At 47.0% G+C, this 20,014-nt stretch overlaps 1 protein-coding gene across 2 annotated transcripts in view; it reads left to right on the top strand.

The window, feature by feature from the left end:
* Nucleotides 1–5,371: 5,371 nt before the first annotated feature.
* TSPAN32 (tetraspanin 32) overlaps nt 5,372–20,014 on the top strand; it is a 34,953-nt gene continuing 20,310 nt past the window's right edge. Inside the window, exons 1-5 of one of the 2 annotated variants that reach the window (XM_088458135.1) lie at nt 5,372–5,414; nt 5,531–5,630; nt 11,295–11,409; nt 14,089–14,186; nt 19,940–20,014. In XM_088458135.1, coding sequence (XP_088314261.1) covers nt 5,565–5,630; nt 11,295–11,409; nt 14,089–14,186; nt 19,940–20,014 — 354 coding nt within the window. In that variant the 5' untranslated portion in view covers nt 5,372–5,414; nt 5,531–5,564. Of the gene's footprint in view, nt 5,631–11,294; nt 11,410–14,088; nt 14,187–19,939 lie in introns of both variants that reach the window. The other variant, XM_088458134.1, reaches the window with a different exon arrangement.

The raw sequence follows: 20,014 nt of genomic DNA, 5'->3' as shown, positions 1-20,014 counted from the left end.
CCCTGGATAGCCTACACACCTGGGGATCATAACCTCTAGGGCAACACCATTCAAAGAAAGTATGCCACACTCTGTGGTAAATTCTTGCAGAAGCAGGCTTCCGAGCTCTGAGCATGGTGTTAACCACAGAGCTGGAAAAACCCCTGGACCTTAAGAGGGCTGTCTCAAGAGCTTGCCGCCAAAGACAGATGACCCAGGACAGGGTAGTTGCAAGGACCTTGAGACAACAGGTCCGGACGTTGAGGCAACAGCATCGGAGTGTTAATGGAGAGACTCCGAAGATCTGAGTACCAGTGATGTCTGGGCCACGCTGGAGCTATCAATAGGAGCGTGTCTCTTTCTTGCTTGAGTTTTAGAAGCACTCGAGGAAGAAAGGAGAATGGAGGGAAGAGGTACGCAAACTGGAAGGTCCACCGGACTGACAGAGCGTCTACCAGAAGAGCCCCCTCGTCTCTTGTTCTTGATCCATACACAGGCAGCTTGTTGTTGTGTCGGGGGGCCATGAGATCTATTTTTGGAAGGCCGCACCTGTTCACTAGGAGTTGAAACACCCCCTGGTGAAGAGACCATTCCCCTGGATGCACGTCTTGATGGCTGAGAAAGTCCGCTTTCCAGTTGAGCACTGCTGGTATGAACACTGCCGAGATGGCTGGAAGATTGCCCTCCACCCAAGCCAGAATGTGGGACACCTCCATCAGTGCCACCTGACTTCGGGTTCCTCCTCCTTGTTGGTTTATGTAAGCCACTGTGGTGGCGTTGTCCAACTGTACCTGCATGGTTTTCCCATGGAGAACATGTCTTGTCTGCTGAAGAGCTCTGAATACTGCTCGAGGTTCCAATATGTTGATTGGAAGAGCAGATTCTGCTGTTGTCCACCATCCCTGAAAGAAGTGTGGACCTGTTACTGCTCCCCAGCCCCGGTGACTGCCGTCCGTTGTCAGAAGGACCCAGTCCGCAATCCAAAAGGGGTGCCCCTTGTTTAGGTGAGCCGTCTGCAGCCACCAGGCCAGAGACTGACGTACCTCCAGAGAAAGCATCATTGTCTGTGTCTTTATCCAATGGGGAAACCCATTCCATCTGGAGAGGATCAATTTCTGCAGAGGTCTGTAGTGAAACTGGGCATACTCCACCGTGTCGAACATCGACACCATGGATCCCAGTAACCTCATTGCCGAGTGAATGAACACTCGGTGACTCTGAGGCAACTGCGTACCTTCGCCTGCAATGCATAGACCTTTACCTCCATCACAAAGATCCTCTGTTGTTGAGAGTCCAACAGAGCTCTGAGATGGAGCATCCTCTGTGAGGGAACCAGGGAGGACTTCTTCCAGTTTATCAACCAGCCATGATTCTGCAACACTGATATTGTCAGTTGCAGATGGCACTGAAGTATCTCTGGAGACCCTGCCAATAACAGAAGGTCATCCAGATAAGGTAACAAGCAGACCCCCTGCATCCGGAGGTGGGCTTCCATGACTGCTATGACCTTGGTAAACACTTGAGGTGCTGTGGAAAGGCCAAAGGGCAGCACCTGAAACTGGAAATGTTGATTAACCACCGCAAACCTGAGGAAATGCTGGTGTGCTGAAATAATGGGGATATGCAGGTAGGCATCCTGAATGTCCAATGACACCATAAAATCCCCAGCTCCATCGCCAATATAATGGAACGCAGGGTCTCCATCCTGAACCGAGGAACCCTCAAGGACTTGTTGAGGGACTTGAGGTTGAGGATGGGCCAGTAAGACCCTTTGGGTTTCTGCACAAGAAAGAGATTGGAGTAATACCCCATTCCCTTCAGGGGTAACGGAACAGGCACTATAACTCCAGCCTGGAGCATAGAGCGTAACACTTTCTGGAGTTCTAGGGCCTCTTCCTGATCTGACTGAAGGCCTGTGGTGAAAAACTGTCTGGGAGACCTTCGGCAGAAGGAGAGGGTGTACCCCCGAGAGACCACTTCTCTTACCCAAGTGTCTGTGGTCATCAGATACCAGCAACAGGCGAACTGAAGAAGGCGGCCTCCCACTTTGGGGACCCCCAAGGGGAGGCCCGTCATGTCAGGCTGAAGGCTTATTGTCCGATTTGGGAGTAGGAAGTCTTGTACTCCAAGCCTGCTTCTTTGGCTTGGCAGATTTCCTGGCACCCGATGGTCTTGGAAAGGACTGTACTTTTGACTTACCCTGGGCCCCATAGGGCTGAAAGGATGAAGTACCAGACCCTGATGGGACTGCGGCCGAGGGCAAACATGCAGATTTGGCTGCTGCCAACGTGTCCACAATTTTGTCCATATCAGGGCCAAACAGGACCTGGCCATTAAAAGGCAAGCATTCCAACCCTTTCTTGGAGTCTGTATCCGCTCTCCAAGAGCGCAACCACAGGGAGCGGTGCGCCGCTACTGCTGCTGAGGAAATTCTGTAAGTGAAGAGACCTATGTCTAAGGCTACCCCTTTAATGTACGTGGCCGAGTCTCTGAGAATGCCCACTAACTACAAATGTTCAGATGAAGAGTCAGTGTCCAGAGACGGCTCCAAGTTATTAGCCCAGTGCTCCATGGCTCTGGCTACCCAGCACATGGCCATAGCCGGTCTGGAAGCCCCCCAAGCAAGGGAATAAATGGATGTTAGGCAAATTTCCACCTTGCGATCCGTTACATCCTTCAAGGGGGACATGGAGGGCATGGGTAATGTTGCACTCCTCACTAGGCAAGTAACATGAGAATCCACCTGTGGAGGGGTTTCCCATTTGGAGAAGTAATTATCCGCAATGGGGTATGTAAAGGCCAAGTGTCTTTGAAGCTGGAACCGCTTGCTTGGAGTTTTCCATGCATCCTCTAAGTGGTCCACTAACTGACCAGATAAAGGAAATACAGTGGCATCTCCATTAATATCCTTAAAGAAGCCGTATTTGGATTTAGCCATGAGGAGATCCTCATCTTCAATAACCAAGGCCGCACAGACTGCTCGTATGAGGCTGGGTATAAAGACTTTAGATTTAGACTTCGCCTCAAAGGTGCGCTTGGTCTGAAAAGTCAATAATCTCACCATCTTTAGACATCATGTCATCATCATACTGAGCCGTCTGAGACAATAAAGGCCGCTTAGAAGGCCGCAATGGTGACTCCCCCTGTAAAATGTCTGTCAGGTGCTGTACCATGTTGGACAATGAATTCACCCACACAGGCTCCTGAGAGACCTGGGGGGATGAAAGCGGGAGACACTGGGTACTATCAACTGCCTGGGGAACCCCTGAATGGGTGATGAGACCACCGCCTGCTGCGATAACCCCATCTGGGGAAACGCAGGGGGCGTCACTAACTGACCCACAAGTGTTGTATATGCCTTAGCAAAACAAACCCAGGGCAGTTCCTGAACAGGTGCCATGACAGAAATCGGGCGCTCTACATAAACCCTCAGCGTTCACATCACCCTCCGCTAACTGTACTTTACATTTGGTACATATTAGCTGAAGAGGATAGTCACGTTCACTCTCAGACATGATGAGTGTAAACGTCGTGTATGTGACTCCACACACACAGAAAAACACTTTTACTGTGAGGTAATAAACATCCTGCAACCACGCACCGCAAGGGCTTTAGCAGAGAAAGAACAGGGATAGTAAAATGGCTGACAGAAGTGAAAGCGCTAGCATATAGTCACATACAATGCAGAAGTAATTCACCTGCACTACAAGCACTATGATCAACTACGCAGACACAGAGCCTGGTAGGAAACAGTGCTGCATACGCTGACCTTATCGGAGGAGAGGTATGGTATTGGGGCGATCCGGACCGCGATGCCACCTGTATCATAATCCAGCAGCGTTTGCCACTTCCTAGAAAATGGCCGCCGAGGAGCTGAGAGAAGGTCAGCCGCCGAGTAGCGCTGACACAGCCCGCCAGACCGCTGTGGAAAGTCACTGTGCAGCGGGGGAGGTGCCGGCTGTGAGACAGGGAAGGCGCGCTCCCCTGGCATGCTGGAGCGTATCCTCACCGCTGCAGCCCATTGTCCCTGGTGGTCTAGTGGAAGCGCAGGATCAGTACCTGGCTCCACGCGCAGCTGTCCCTAGGGAGCCCCCTGCCTCGGGACAATTAAGACTGTGAATTGGCGGGTACCCACCGCAGGTGCCCGCCGCTTACCTGTATCCCCTTGAATCCGGCCACAGTCAAGATATACCGGGGTCCCCGCTAGCTGAGACCCCTGGTACCCACCAAGATCCCCGGATCAGTACCGGCGTTCTGGCCCGGCGGGGTGATGGAGCGGCAGCATGGACCTCTAATTAGCTTGTCCTTGCTGCCCGCTCATATCAGCGCAGCAAAGCTGCTTTGAAAAAAACTTCAGGGGCTGTCCAACAGCCCCCCCTCTGAAAAGGTGATCCGACTCCGAGCCGGGCACCGGGCGGGGTAAAGGAGAGGGACCCCAGTGCATCCTCGGAGGCTGAAAATTTAACTCTGAGGTGCCCGATGTCTGCCGCCATCACCTATACCCCAAGGTATCCTGTGGATACCCTATGGACCCTGAAGTAGAAAGTGAAATTCCTCCGTCATACAAGCACCTGCAATCCCAAAACACTTGACACCTTCCTAGGGCAACCCCAGAAGCTTATTTCGCTAATTTTTGAAGTTGTCCCCCCACTTTTTTCTTATGCCCCAAATTTCAAAGCTGTTTCTTGGGGTGTTCCTGGTATTTTTTTATTCTTTTTTTGGGGTGAATTGTCCATTGGGGGGAGTTCCAAGGGTTTTCAGTGGTTTCCCAACATCTGCATCCCAAAATATAGATTTTACACTTTTTTTCATCTGCTATTCTGTTGATCGACAGCTCGCCCAGTTCAGTAGGCAGGGTGGGGGGGTGGCTCGACAAACGGAGGTGTTCCTGAAGGAAGGCCTGCCGTTTGTGGGTGGCCCTACTGACATCACCAGTGATGTCAGTAGTGAAATTCTGGCTCTACCAGAGCCAGAAGCTCACCGGGGCTTGCGGCAGACGAGACCCTACCGCAAGCCCAATCACCTGGCCGCTCGCAAAAGCTGTGGGTGGCTGGCTAAAAAAAAAAAAGCGGCAGCCCCCATTCAGAGCGAGCGGCTCTGAATGAGGTCCTTGGCTCCTTCAATAAATTTAGCGCCCAGGGCATTAGCTGTTTTTATTTTCTTTTATCCTTTTGCTGGGTCACTGCATACTCCAGTGTGAGAGAGTCGTCATACCGTGTAGATATCCAGCAAAAAAGTACAGGACAAAGTTTGAATTAACAGCTGACCATTGTAAAATAGTGGTATCTCACCCAAAACTGAATAAACTGCTCCTAATTTAAAATGTGCACATTTTGAAGACATAAGAAAAACTACATTTCCCATCAGACCCTTAGTTCCTGCCCTGGTCAGTATCGCTTATCAGGATCTGCAGTGTCGACAGCAGGAAGGAGTTAGTGAGTGTGCTTACTGCTTAATGTGTTTAACATATTTGAGGTTTCACTCAGTTTTAGCATGTGTGTTAATGTCTTTGTCAGTAAGTGTAGTTTATTGTATCCACATACCGCGCCAGTGTGCCCAGAGTGTGTGGCACTGAAGGAACAAGCATGGAACATAAAGTCTGGGTTCGAGTCACTAGATGCCAGCTCCTTGTCAACTGCCTCTTCATTCTGGTAATGAGATCATTCTACCGTATGTATTTTCATTGTCACATCTTAGGGAGGAACACCTTACTGATTTGCTCATAGTAAATATATTTTCCCTGTTTAGTATCTCTGTACACATTATATACTAGATGTATATACAATAGCTTTAACATATTGGGTGAAAAGTAGATGTATTTTTTGTATGTTTATATGAGGTGGTATTACATTATTTAGCTATACAATAAACACAGAAGAAAAGTAAAACAAGGAACTACAATTGATCTAGGAGTTTAAACAACACTGAAACTAGAGAGAATGGTCATATACACAGAGGGCCTAATTCTGAGGTAAAAGCAATGCTGATGATAGCGCATTTTATTAATTATTTGCTACTGCATGAAAAATTCTGAAAAATGTGTGTACACTGTTGCATTTGGGAGCGCTGGCATTTAGAATGGCGAGGCAAAACTATGGGCATTCCTGGCTGGTGACTGGGAAGTGTCCTGAACTGTTCGCAAAAAAAGGCCATCTCATGGGCATGTTATGGGAGGATCAAAGGTGTGTCATTGAATGCGGCTGCGTTCTGAAATGCACAGCCACAACCGTAGAGGCCATGTTCAGGTAAATTTCAGAAGGAGACACTGCGTCTGCCATAGGCTGGTGCAAGTATCGGTGGCGCACACAATGTTGCATCAACAGTGGAGTGTTCACAACCACCGTCAGAGCTGCACAGTCCTAGGCGCCGGTGTGCCGGAGAAATTAGGAGTCTCTCTGAATAGAAATAATCAAACCCTGTGATAGTTCAATTCTCATTCATTTCTCCAATATTGGAACAGACAGTGTGGGGCAGATGTACTAAGCTCTGGAAAGTGATAAATTGGAAAGTGATAGACTACTAACCAATCAGCTCCTATATGTCGTTTTTCAAACACATGACAGGAGCTGAATGGCTGGTACTTTATTACTTTCCAGAGCTTAGCACATCTCTCCCAGAGTCACGAAAGTGGTTACAGTTCCCAATAATATAAATAAATGATGCATTTCGCACCCCGCTTCATCATGAAGGAACTTTCTGGGGTCCAGATTCAATTAGACGCGATAAGCCCAGTTTTCACAATAAATTATCGCTTTCGCAATAATTCAGATTTTGCGCGATTCAATTACCGCATGTACTGTAATTGCATAGACAGAAACCGCCATTAAGTTTTCACCATATCAGAATAGGAGGGAAAAAAATGCAAAATCCATATTTTTGGCTAAAAATGTGAGGATTTGTTTCAGAAACCCCCCTAATGATAAATTAGCCAAAAAGTTTTTTTTAATTTGCGCAATTTAGTAAAAAAATTACATGTCCATTTTGGGTCGAAAAAAAGAAACATAGCGGAAAATAGGTTTAAATTAATGGGCCTGGTATTTTGGGGGCTCAATGGATGGGACAGGTGTTTTAAACATTGCAGGTGGCTGCAGCAGGTGTATTTTTTAAAAATTTGAAAAGTGCACTTTATAGACACAAAAAGAACACTGCACCCATTTTAATGCACCCCCAAATTTATGTCCAAAAATTTCTAAAAAAATATTGCTTTTTTTTCATTTTTCAACACTTATGCAATTACGTATATAACCGCCAATTGACACAATTTAAGAACCCAAAATACTTTTATTAGACCCAGTAAAACATTTCTATATTGATTTCCTATGTCAGTTAGGTTTTTTTGGGGTACAGACTGATTTCCCAAAATGTGGAGGTATTTTTCGCCGGTTTCACCATGAAAAATTATCACACTTACGTAATTTCGCCTGTTTTGCAATAGGATTTGGCGAAAAAAGGGAGCGTACATTGCCGGAATAGGCGAAAATATCGCACCAAAATCGGAGATAAGTGCAATAAATTCGTACAATGGTCTTAGTGGAAATCCTTAGCAGAAATTCACATACAATCTGCATTGTAGTACTGTAATGTCTCTCCATGTCTGATCTATAAATGAGCCTCATTAATAAAGCAGTCACGGATGGACAAGGTCTGCTCCAGTGGCGTATGTGCCCAGTTTACGCCAGGCATACATTCATACCTGCCTAGCCTCCCGAAAATCGGGTGCCGCTCCCGACCTCCCGGGATGGCAGGCAAGTCTCCCGGCTGCCGCCGACCCCTCCTGTCCCACCGCCGACCCCTCCTGTCCCACCGCAAGTCTCCCGGCAGCGAAGGGGGGCGGTGACGCGATTCGCGTCATTTTGGCACCGCCCCCCGCTTCACACTGCCTGTAATATCGGCAGTGTGTAGCGGGGGCGGGGCCAAACTGACGTGCTCGTGTGGCTCCGCCGCCCCCGCCTGCGCCCGCAAAAACTTCTCATCGTGCCGGCCCCGCACCCGTCTGCAGGCCACGCCCCCCCAGTAATGCCGATCTGGCTGCTCCCTCCCGGAAGGGGCAGCCAGATAGTCGGCATGTATGCATACATCACGTTTGGTTTTTAACTTTTTATTTTGCTTGCGAAAATCGCATTATATTCGTTTTCAATAAACCTAAAAGAAATCTGTTGTAATGCAGCAGCTACAACTCCCCAACACGCACAGACAACCATAATAAAAGCACATGCAATGAAGAAAGTTCCTATAGCAGGGGTTCCCAACCACAGTCCTCAAGGCACACTAACAGTCCAGGTTTTAAGATAGCCATAGTTGAGCACAAGTGACTTAATTAGTACCTTAGTTATTTTGAGTTAACCATCTGTGCTTAAGCATGGATATCACTAAAACCAGGACTGTTAGTGTGCCTTGAGGACCGAGGTTGGGAATCACTGTCCTATAGGCTTCAGAGATGAAGTTGCAATCAGTCAGACATATTCAGTTAGGTGTCATTGGCAACTTTTATAATCATTTTATTAATTCATTTATTTGCACAAGTGCTTAAGCAATTGATACAGATACAGATGCATCTTTGTGCTGGTCTGCATCTGTTCAGAATTACGCCAACACACCCTTACTGTACGCGTCCTGTATTAGAATACAGAAAAAAGCTAATTTATTATTGAAAATTACAAAATGTTTGGGTTTAGTATAATAACAACCATTTAAATGAACAGACAACAGATGATTGGGCACTATTTATAATACAGCAGCGATTTTGTGATTACATTTATTTTTTATTTAGCACCATATACAGTATAGTAATACTCTGCTGTCCCCGTGAAACAGTATCCAGAGCGATAAGGGTTAGTTCTCGTTCTTATCACTCTGAGTCCGCGGTTACGTTTTCTTCCAGTTCCACTTTTACAAAAAAAAAGAAGAAAATATGAAAAGTATTTCTCTTTTCTTTGCAGGAAAGTTCTTGTCATCTGTGGGAGTGCAAAAGACTGCAGCGGCATAAGCGTATTTATAATGGGTGCAGGGTGTGCGGTGCACACGGGCCTCAGGGTCCAGGGGGCCCTACACCGTACACTTTGCACCCAGCATATACTCACCTTGTGCCACCATGCGGGTCTCTACTCTACCGCAGCGCCATATTCAGAGAGACATCTTTGGAAAGATGGCGCCGCGCAGTAACAGCACAGACTGTGGCACTGTGCCAGAGCCTTTGCTCTATTGTACGTATGCTCCATCTTCCTGAATATCACTGGGAAGAGGAGCAGGGAGCCATTTGCCGGCACAAAGTAAGATGCGGAGGGGCTGGCTGTGCTTCAGAGATGAGGGCCTGCTCCACATGGGCACCATTGGGCATTTATACGCCCCTGTCATAGGCAAACGCAGGGGGGGTTTCTATCTGCCTGGAAACCCCCCTCCCCAGAACACACATGACCACAGTAGAAATAGTAATATAACAGAATTTTGCTAGTGTTGCATGTTCTTCTCAGTATCACAAATGAAATAATTAGCACCACCTATGGATCTTTTAACATGTATCAGACAGTAATAAATAATCTGTGCGCCAACTAGGAGATCTGGAAAACATGCACTATATGTACATATATGTCCAGGGCAGTGCTAGGTTCTTCTGCTGCTCCTCCAGACTCCCGGAATTGCTCCAATAGTCTGGAATGGTGCACACAACTAAAATAAAAACATTAAGCTCAGGATGGATGGCCCTACTGCCGCATCTAATGGCTTATTGTGATCGCTGGTCCTGTATATGCTGGAATTATGATACACAATACACTTTGTATGACGCATATTTAAAGCTGGCTAAGTGCTAATTCTACCCTCTTCGTGGACTGGCCACACTCGCTCTAAAATCAAGCATTTGGAAACCCCCCTCTAGAAATCCTGCGTTTGCCACTGCCTGTGCATCAACCAATGGAAGGAGTGCGGTGCATTGAGTGCATTCCATGCTAAGTTCGGGATAGGTGCACAAGTGATTTAAATCAAAGTGCAGGAATTAGATTTTGTTACGTGGGATGGAATTATTTCTATAAAATAGCATGGTGGGGAGAGGCCTCGGCTGCTGCTTCTGAAATCGCAAAGATAAGATCTCATCCCGACAGGAAAGCACAATACTAGGCGCTACTCAACCATAATATATTCAAACATACAAAAGTGACATAGTAAAGGCTGTCCAGGGTATGCAGAAATTATTAGAATATATGCTTGGCTCTATTTGGCAACACATTTTATTTTTGTAGTCATTTTTTTATTGTATAAAATATGGACTATTTCCTGTCTTAGACATTCTTTAACCTTTGAGCAAATCTAAGATCAATTCCAACGATTTCTATGACGCATTATGAGGAAATGAATTAAAACCAATGCTTAAAAAAAAGTGCTTTAACCTAAAGTAGTTAATCAGATTCCAAGGGCCAAATGTAATAGGGTGAGAGTTTAGAAAATGTGAGAGAAAACCGTCAAGATTTAAACTCTCATCCAGGTGTTTCCTGTTTTGAAAATACAACTCGATCAATCTATTAGTGTGAGAGTTTTACTGCTAAACTCTCACCCTATTACATTTGGCTCTAGTCCAGTGTTTCCCAAACTTTTTTGAATCACGGCGCCCTAGAGTATCAACAAAAGCCAAAAGTTTGTTATTGGAAATTCAGAAAACAATGCAGTGAAGTAAATTGTGCTGACCTGTCATCCTTAGGCTCAGTAATGTGGTGGTGGACAGGTTTGTGCTTTTGTTTGTGCACATATTTACATTACATTGACCATAAACAATTTGATTTGGTGCTGGACCACCAACCTGAGGCAGCCCTGCAAGTGTCCCGAGGCACCCCAGGGTGCCACGGTGCACAGTTTGGAAACCACTGCCCTAGTCTTATTTTTTGTTGTAAAATTTTATTAACGGAAGCCAGTATCATCTTGGTTGCTATGGGTTACAGCACTCTAACCCTGTTTGTCTGGTTTTCATACTGTAAATGTTCCCACAATGTTGTAAGAGTAATACGGGTCATACATCTACAGACCGCTGATCTGATCCACTGATCGGTGATCAAAAATTATGATCACGATCTGTTGGGGAATCGGGGAAATTCAACGTTATAAATCACAAGTCAATTTTCGGGTTGGAATTAGGGTATCAAGATTTTCCAAAATGTTGTATTTCTCTGATCCCCTGGCATCGGCAGAACAGAAAATTGCCCTGATACAGGCTAGATGTATGGGCCCCATAAGTCATGGTTGTTTATCTTTTTGTATGACTCATAGTAATTGAACTTTAGTGAAACAAAATATGAATGTAAATCTCACCACTAATGAATTTGTTTTAGCTCCTGGCAGTAGCCTGCTGCATTATGACAGTAATAACGGGGTTGGGCTCTCAATTCACCATACTGACAGGTGCTTCGCCATCCGGCAGTCCTGTCAGAGACCTACACCATACCAGTAAGTACCACCTGCACATCTGCCTAATTCCTACTCTCTATTATGTCTCATTAAATCACTTTGTTTAATCTTCCTTTTCTTATCTCATGATTTTCTGATTGGACCTGGGTGGTATTGTGTTATGTGATGGTGCAGTTATTCATTGGGCAGTGATAATGTGGCTGTCACTCACAAAAAGGATCAATGATCTACTTACAGCAAAGTCTAATGGGCCTTTCTCCAAAACTATCCCCCTGGACCTCTCCGCTGCTTCCAATACTGTTGTCAACCTCTTCTCCTGAATACTCTACGTTCAGTTTGCCTTGGTGACAGTACTTTCCTGGTTTACATCCTACCTATAGAACTGCTCATCTAGGGCCTCATTTATCAACGGGTTTTATCATTCACAACGATTGATAAAACTCACTGTGTATGATAAATGGTGATCCAACAAATCAGCTCACAACTGTCATTTTTTCAAACAGATGACAGTTGGGAGCTGATTGGCTGGAGCACCATTATCATACGCAACAAGTTTTATCACATGTGAATGATAAAACTCTTTGATAAATGAGGCCCTAGATGAGCAGTTCTATAGGTCTATATCGCTGGAACATTCTACTCCCCACTCTTACTATATATTTTGGGGGGTTCTTCATGCTCTCTTATCCTCTCTATACACCTCTTCTTCTTGATTAACTAATTCACTAATTTGAGATCCAGTGCCTCCTATGATGAGAGAACCCAAAGCAACCTCTCTCCTTCTGTACTTCATATAACCATACTGACTTCTCATGGATGTCCCAATGCCACCTAAAGCTCAGCATGTACAAAATATAATTTGTAATTTTCCCTCCTCACCACCTCCTTTCACATCTACACCATTAATAACACCACATTTTCCGCAGTATCCCATGTCCGCTGTTTTGGTCCCACACTTGTCATTGTTTATGTCCTCCAGAATACAATTTAAATTGCTCACCCTGCCAACAAAGCCAACAACCAGCCTACTCCTTCATACATTAGAAATGTATCTCCCAGTGGCGTAACTAGGGCGGACCGAGCAGGGCACATGCCCTGGGCGCCATGGCAGGCCTAGCAGAGAGGGGTGCTGCCAGCCACGGCAGCATACCCCACCATCCATCCGCCACAGACTTGCCATTGCGCCGCCGAGAAAGGACCATGATGCTCGGCAGCATTACGGCACCTCCCACCTTGCTGACAGGAGCACGATGCCAGCATCACATGATGTCATGCTCCCTTTCCTGCCGGGAAGAAGAGCCCTGGTGCCTGCCTGTCCTCACCATCTGCGACTCATCCAGACAGAAGGCAGAGGTGAGGGCAGCCGGCAGTTACGGAGGGAGAGGGGAAACAGAGAGAGAAAAAGAAGGGAGGGGAGACAGAATAAGGGGGACGATGACACACAGAGATACAGAATGAAGGGGGGGCACAGAGAGAGACACAGAATGAGGGGAGGGGCACACAGAGACACAGAATGAAGGGGGGGCACAGTGACACAGAATGAAGGGGGGAGGCTGTTTGACCCAGAGTGAAGGGATGGGGACACTGAGAGACACAGAGTGAAGGGGGGAGGCTGAGAGACACAGAGTGAAGGTGGATGGTGAGAGACGCAGGCGGAACGTGATGGTGTGGCAGAGAGACGCAGTGAGGAGATGATAGTGTGCTGAGAGACGCAGTGCGAGATGATGGTGTGCTGAGTTGTGCAGGAGGAGATGATGGTGTGCTGAGAGACGCAAGGAGGAGATGATAGTGTGCTGAGAGATGCAGTGAGGAGATGATAGTGTGGCTGAGAGACGCAGTGAGGAGATGATAGTGTGGCTGAGAGACGCAGGGAGGAGATGATGGTGCACTGAGAGATGCAGGGGGGAGATGATGGTATGGCTAAGAGACGCAGCTCTAAGATGCCCATATAAACCATTAAAATATATCTATAACAATACAGATTGCTTGGTGCAGTAGTTGAAATGATGATATGCTAATAGCCAATGAAATCTGAGCATTTAACATACAGATTAATGTGCAGTAGCATAGCCTCTAACAGGGAAATCCACTGACTGTCATTCAGCTTAATAAACAGGGAATGGATTTTCTGAGACATTTTGCAAGATCCAGTGAACAACTAATAAATGATCTCGTAAGTAACCTGATGCTAGGAAAACCGATGAACAGGGAGACATTGCAGCTCATGGTCAGAAATAATATTTTAGTTTTAGTCTTCTGTCTTGCAGTATTATTAATGCACAGCAAGAGACACTAAACTTTGTAATGATACCTTAGTGCATGTACTAGTTCAGTGCTGTTTGATGATGACAAGACACATATTAGGAGTACAAGGAAGATTTAGTTGTGTCACCCTGTAGATGGCACCACTATCACTCTGCCAGATTGCAGTTACTGATGTAGCTCAGTCAGGAAGTAGAGGAAGAACTGATTAGCAGATAATCTACCAATCCTCCCCACATACACTCTGATACCTTATCTGTAGTGTGAGCAGAAATGGACACTGTATTTCATGGTGCGGGCCTATTGTTAATATGACAGCAGTGTTAGTTTCTGAGGACACATGATGTGATCTTTCAATGAGGTGAGTCCACAGAAAATTGTATGAACAAATATCATGTATGATTATGTATATGTATTGGCGTCTGTGCATAGTATAACCCCCTCTCCTCTCCTCAGTGATCCTGTACGGCAGTGGTGTCTGCGCCTTACTCCTGCTCACTGCCCTGGTCAGCACCCTCTCTGTTCTGCGAGAGTCACAGCACCTCATGGCAATTGTAAGTGGTAACATTATTAGGGTAAGGTTTCAATGTGCAGAACACAATGAATAATATGAAACTATTTCCAGGGACCCTTTGCTTGGGCAGTTGGTCACAATTACAAAATAAAGACATTGGTCCTGATTTAGAGTTGTATGCTGTTGCCACCGAAGCTGCTGTGCGAAAATAAATGGCGCAGCAGCCAGGATATGTTTTGAGACTCTCACCGGCATCATTGCAAATTCAAGCATCTGCATGCAAAGACGGATCATCAGTCACAGAACATTCAATGTTAGCAGTCCGCGGGAAATGAAAAAAATGTAAAGCTCATACTTACCTTAAGCTAAGCCCCGCGTCCGCTGCAATCCGCTCGGCTGCTTCTCTGCACTATGGGAGAGATGTCATGACGTCTCTCCCATAGTGCACTGCGTGAGCCGGAAACCGGAGCTTACGTGAGCTCCAGACTCCGGCTGCCGCTGCGGGGAGGGAGCCAGGCGTCCGCTGGTTACGATCTCAGCGGGCGCCTGGCAAATAGATCCTCCCCGCGGCTCCTGGGTTAGGTTGGCCGGAGGAGGCGGAACTGGTTCCATCTCCTCCGGTCCACTTTAACCCCGATGGGTGTGGGGGCCCTTAACGTGTGGGGGCCCAGGGACGATCGCCCCTGTTGCCCTCCCGTTAATCCGGCCCTGATCCCCCATACATTTAAATATAAATGTAGTCCTGTTTCACTGGCACTGTGGTTCAGGTGCACCCTTCACATCTACCTCTGGATCTATCTATATCTGGTCACTCTCATTCTGACAGTTGGCAACTATGCATGAGGCATCCTCTTGTCTAGGAGATAGGTCGGTGACTTGTGACAGTGTATCAGAACTTTGAACATAGGGCCTGATTCATTACGGATCGCAACTGCGAATGCAATAGCGATTACGCACGCAGTTTCACTGCGATGGTATGCTAATCCACTGCGATCGCTATGCCGTCGCAGCACAGCATAAGGACGCTCACCTTACCTTACACACATCCGTAATGTTTAGCAAGACTGCAAAACCATCGGTAACATCGAGTACCATCGCAGCCTCACGCACACTTGCTCAAGCTCTGACCTTACTCAGAAATTGCTAACCTCTTTGCACGCTGTGAGTACTCAAGCTGCGTATGGCATCGCAGTGGATAAGTTATGCACGTCCATGCAACGGCGTTTAAACGCATTGGCACGCCTGCATTTTGTCGGCCACCCCCCTTCACCACCAACAAACGGCATGGGTCTGCATAGTCACTGCGATCACAGGGCCTGATTCAGACCCGCTCGTGAGCACACAGCGCTCCCAAGCGGGTCGATGATTCCCCACTGCGCATGCGCGAGACCCGGCCAGCGACTGGCGCTCCGTCGCTACGGGTCTCGCATCAAAGCGGGGCAGCTGTCGATTGTGATTGACAGCTTGCCCCGTTTTGGAGGTGGGCAGGGGGGGTGGCTGGCCAAACGGAGACGTCCCGAAGGAACGCCTGCCGTTTGGGGGAGGCCCCACTGACATCACGAGTGATGTCAGTGGTGAGCATCCTGCTCTATTAGAGACGAAAGCTCACTGGGGTTTGTGGGAACGAGACCCTACCACAAGGGTCTCGTTGCAAGCCCCGATGGTCGTGACCATCACGACCATCACCTGGCCGCTCGCTAAAGCTGTGAGTGGTCACCCACAGCTTAGCGAGCGGCCAGGAGGCCTTCTTTAAAAGAAAACAGGGACGCCCTGATTCAGAGCGAGCGCTCTCAAAGAGCACCGGCTCTGAATCAGGCCCACAGTCCCGATTGCAGTGGCCGAATCATGCACGAGCACTGCGATGCATACGCATGTGCAGAATGCAACAATTGGCCGATGGCGTGTGTAATCGCAGTTGCGATCCTTGCTGAATCAGGCCCATAGTGGTCAAATGTCCACAATTTCCAGGAGCATCACAGTCAGAGGTATTAAAGATTTATTTAAGGATAAAATTGTCCTGCAATGCAATAGATACAACGTTCTTTAAACTCCATTGTAATGTAAATGTATCATGTTATTAGCATTCAATTGCACCTGTAATATTGTCCTTTAACAATCAGCATGTCATAGTCATACAGTGTAAGAATATATTTACAGTGTTGGAGTGTTAGGGGCTGAATCAGAGTTCCATGCAAGTCCATTTTCGTGGATGTATCTTTCAACTTTACGCACTGCACATTCAGAGTCATGGCGGTTAAGAACCGGCCTGGGCCCCATTACTGACGAGGGGGCATGGCCTAATCACAGGAGCAGTGGCCATGTCCCCTTACAAAAAAAATAAGGGGGCGCTGTGAGCCCCTTGGTCCAGCGCAAATCCGGGAGTGGGGGACACGATCACTGTGATCGCTCCCACCACAGACGGAGGATAGGAGACTGCTGCAGTCTCCCTTGTCTCCCACTGCAGCCCAGCACACAACAGCGTGGCTGGGCTGCTAACAGGTAAGGGGGGGGGGCAATGTTGGACCCGGGCCGGGGTAATTAATACCCCCCCTTTCTGCGCCTCTGTTCAGAGTCACGCAACTGTGACGTAGGCACAATTGCTGGCTATGCTGAGTCGTGTGTCTCATTGCAGATGCATCACTTGCACCAAGGAGAGGCTCTGGCCCTGATTCAGACCCACAGCTTCAGCGAGCGGCCAGGTGATGGTCGCGACCATCGGGGCTTGCGACGAGACCCTTGTGGTAGGGTCTCGTCTGCCGTAAGCCCCAGTGAGCTGCCGGCTCTAATAGAGCCGGAAGCTCACCACTGACATCACTTTCTTCTGGAACGCCTCCGTTTGGCCAGCCACCCCCCCCCCCCCGACCCGCCTACCAAACGGGGTGAGCTGTCGATCAACATCGACAGCCGCACCTTTTGGATGCAAGCGCCGGAGCGAGTGATTTCTCGCTCGCTCCAGGGCTTGCGCATGCCGTGCGTGTGCACTGCCCGGCCCTGTGCCCAGAGTCGGCGATTTCCTCACAGCGCATGCGCAAAACGACGGAAAAATGGCCACGATTCTAAGTGAAAGGTAGTGACGGGATCCACAGAAGCTTAAGGTGAACATACTACTACTTTATAGCTATAATCTCAGTTACCACAAACTGTAATCTGTAAGAGTCTTAATGGGAGATGTATTAAATCTTCTAAAAAGGTCAAATGGGACCAACCAGACAGATTCTAGCTATCGTTATATAGAATGCACCACATAAATGATAGCTAGAATCTGATTGGTTGCTATGGGAAATATCTCTACTTGTCTTCTTTAGAAGTTATGAAACACCTTCCACTTAATTTGTGGCACAATTTTAAAAAATACATTTAAAAAACAAAATACTTACGGTCAAAATAAAAGTTGTATAGAAATATTAAGAAAAGTATATTAAAATGCATATACTATTAAAATAAAAAACTTCAGAAAATGGAGCACAGTACCACCAGCTGTTTGAATTACCATCGGAGCATGTCTGCAACGAGTCCTCTCCAGCAGTAGGGGGGACTGTCTGGGAGGCTCCATTCGGCTCCATTTACACATGGCGCTGCTGAGCCAAATTAAGCATCCTGGACAGTCCCCGCTACCACCTCTCGCACAGTCCACGCTGTCGTCTCCTGCACAATCCTCGCCACAGTAATGCAAACAGCCGGCGGCACCAATGGTAGTGTGCCCCATGTTCTGAAGTTGAACATTTCTCAGATTAGTTATGCTAATTTATGATATGCTTCTAATGCATACTTGCCAACTATCCCTGATTGTCAGGGAGACTCCCTGAAATAGTAGTAATCTCCCTGACTCCCTGAAGAGTCCAGCAATCTCCCTGATTGCACCTTACTCCCATTATGTAGCTGTTATATAAAAAAACATAGAGATATATACATTCAAATTGGATCATTTGTATCATATCCCTGCACTAGTTATAAGCCACAATGATCCCTATGGCTACATGCATTTTCTGAAAAGTATCAGTGTGTTTTCTTCAACAAATAAATCTTACTAACTGCTTTGGGGCTTGTTTCCATTTGGATGTTAATCAGTATTATGACACGCCTCTCAGATGTAGCAGTACACGCCCACTTTACCGCACGCTCATAGGTGTTGATTCACAATCTCCTTGAAATACTTTTTCAAAAGTAGGCAAGTAGGTTCTAATTGAATCTAAGGTTTATTCAGTGTTGTACAGTAACTGTAATCAATTAGATAAGAGATGGCCACACACACATTCTGGTTTTCCAGTCCAATTGCTGAACAGGTAGATCTGTGATAAGTAATATGTTCATACACAAAGAGGACCAAATTGTACAGTTCCAGTCAGGGCCATTTTAACAAATAAGGAGTCCCTAGTGCAATTATTATCAAGGTAGCTATGGAGAATATTTGCCTACTGTCCCAGATTATGCGGGAGATGCCTGAATTTAAGGTGACTCTCCCGGACTCCAGGCAAGTCCCCTGCAAGCCGTCTGCTTTCTGAGTGGTAGTGGCTTGATTGCTCTAAATCACATCGTCATTGCCAAGATGACGAGATTGCAAAACCACCATACACACGGCTGCCTCTGGTGGTAGGTAAGTATGCTATGGAGACAGAGCCACATGGTTATGATCATGTGTATCATTTCAATATAAAACCAAAGCAAATCTACTGAACTGATAAAAAAAAAATGGAGCGACATAGGAACTACCCATGTATATGCACAATACATGTAGAAATGTTGCCATGGTTTAGAGATGTAGGGTGACTGCACTTCTTTTATAACTTATTTGAACACTTGAAGTGTCCTGTGCCACTTTTTATATACTGTAGTAAATGTATTGTCAGTATGGATGGCCATCAACCATCGATAGGTAGCAACTCTCAATGGTCTGATAGTGATGGAATCTGATTTTGCCATCAATGGGAAGCCACAGATGGTAAACATCAATGACTGGTCCCCAATGGTGAGTGCCGGCCTCGGCATGCACGGGCCTCGTCTGCACACGCACATAGACAAATCAAAGCTGGCGAACCATCAATAGTTTCTTTCTGATGGTGATAAACCACCGATGGCTGAATCATCGATGGTCATCCCTAATGCTCAGTGGGCCTGATTCAGACCCGCTCGCAAGCGGGTCGATGTGCGCACTGCACTACAAACGGGGCGGCTGTCGATGTTGATCAACAGCTCGCCCCGTTTTGTAGGTGGGGAGGGGGGGTGGCTGGCCAAACAGAGGCGTTCCCGAAGGAACGCCTGCCGTTTGGGGGCGGCCCAACTGTCATCACGAGTGATGCCAGTAGTGAGCTTCCAGCTCTATTAGAGCCGGAAACTCACTGGGGCTTGCAGAAGACAAGACCCTACCACAAGGGTCTCGTTGCAAGCCCCGATGATCGCGACCATCACCTGGCCGCTCGCTAAAGCTGTGGTTGGTCACCCACAGTTTAGCGAGCAGCCAGAAGGCCGGACTGAAGAAAAAAAAAAAAAAACGCCCTTCAGACCAGCGAGCTGCCTCCGTCAGCGAGCGGGTCTGAATCAGGGCCAGTGTGTGTTGTGATTAACTGTGTGAGCAGTGATGGAGTGAAATTGCAAGCTATGGTTAGTTATATTTAAAAGTCACCCTGCAACATACAATATGGCCACTAGATGTCATTAGTATATACCTATAGCTACATCCTGCATCTATAGAAAAGGAAGTGCCCTTGCTGCAGTAGATGTCTGGAGAAATCTAGCAACATAAGGCAAATGTAGTTATTTTTAGATGATTTATTTAAGTCTTTTCCTTTCCTGCAGGCATTCATTGGGTTTGGCTTCCTGTTCTGTACGCTCATGGCTGGACTGACCTGGACACAAGTGTGTGAGAGCCAG

Source organism: Taudactylus pleione, unplaced genomic scaffold (genome assembly GCF_031769625.1).
Source record: "Taudactylus pleione unplaced genomic scaffold, aTauple2 ptg000810l, whole genome shotgun sequence".
Classification (NCBI taxonomy): Eukaryota; Metazoa; Chordata; class Amphibia; order Anura; family Myobatrachidae; genus Taudactylus; species Taudactylus pleione.
This window is presented reverse-complemented; position numbering and strand designations above follow the sequence as displayed.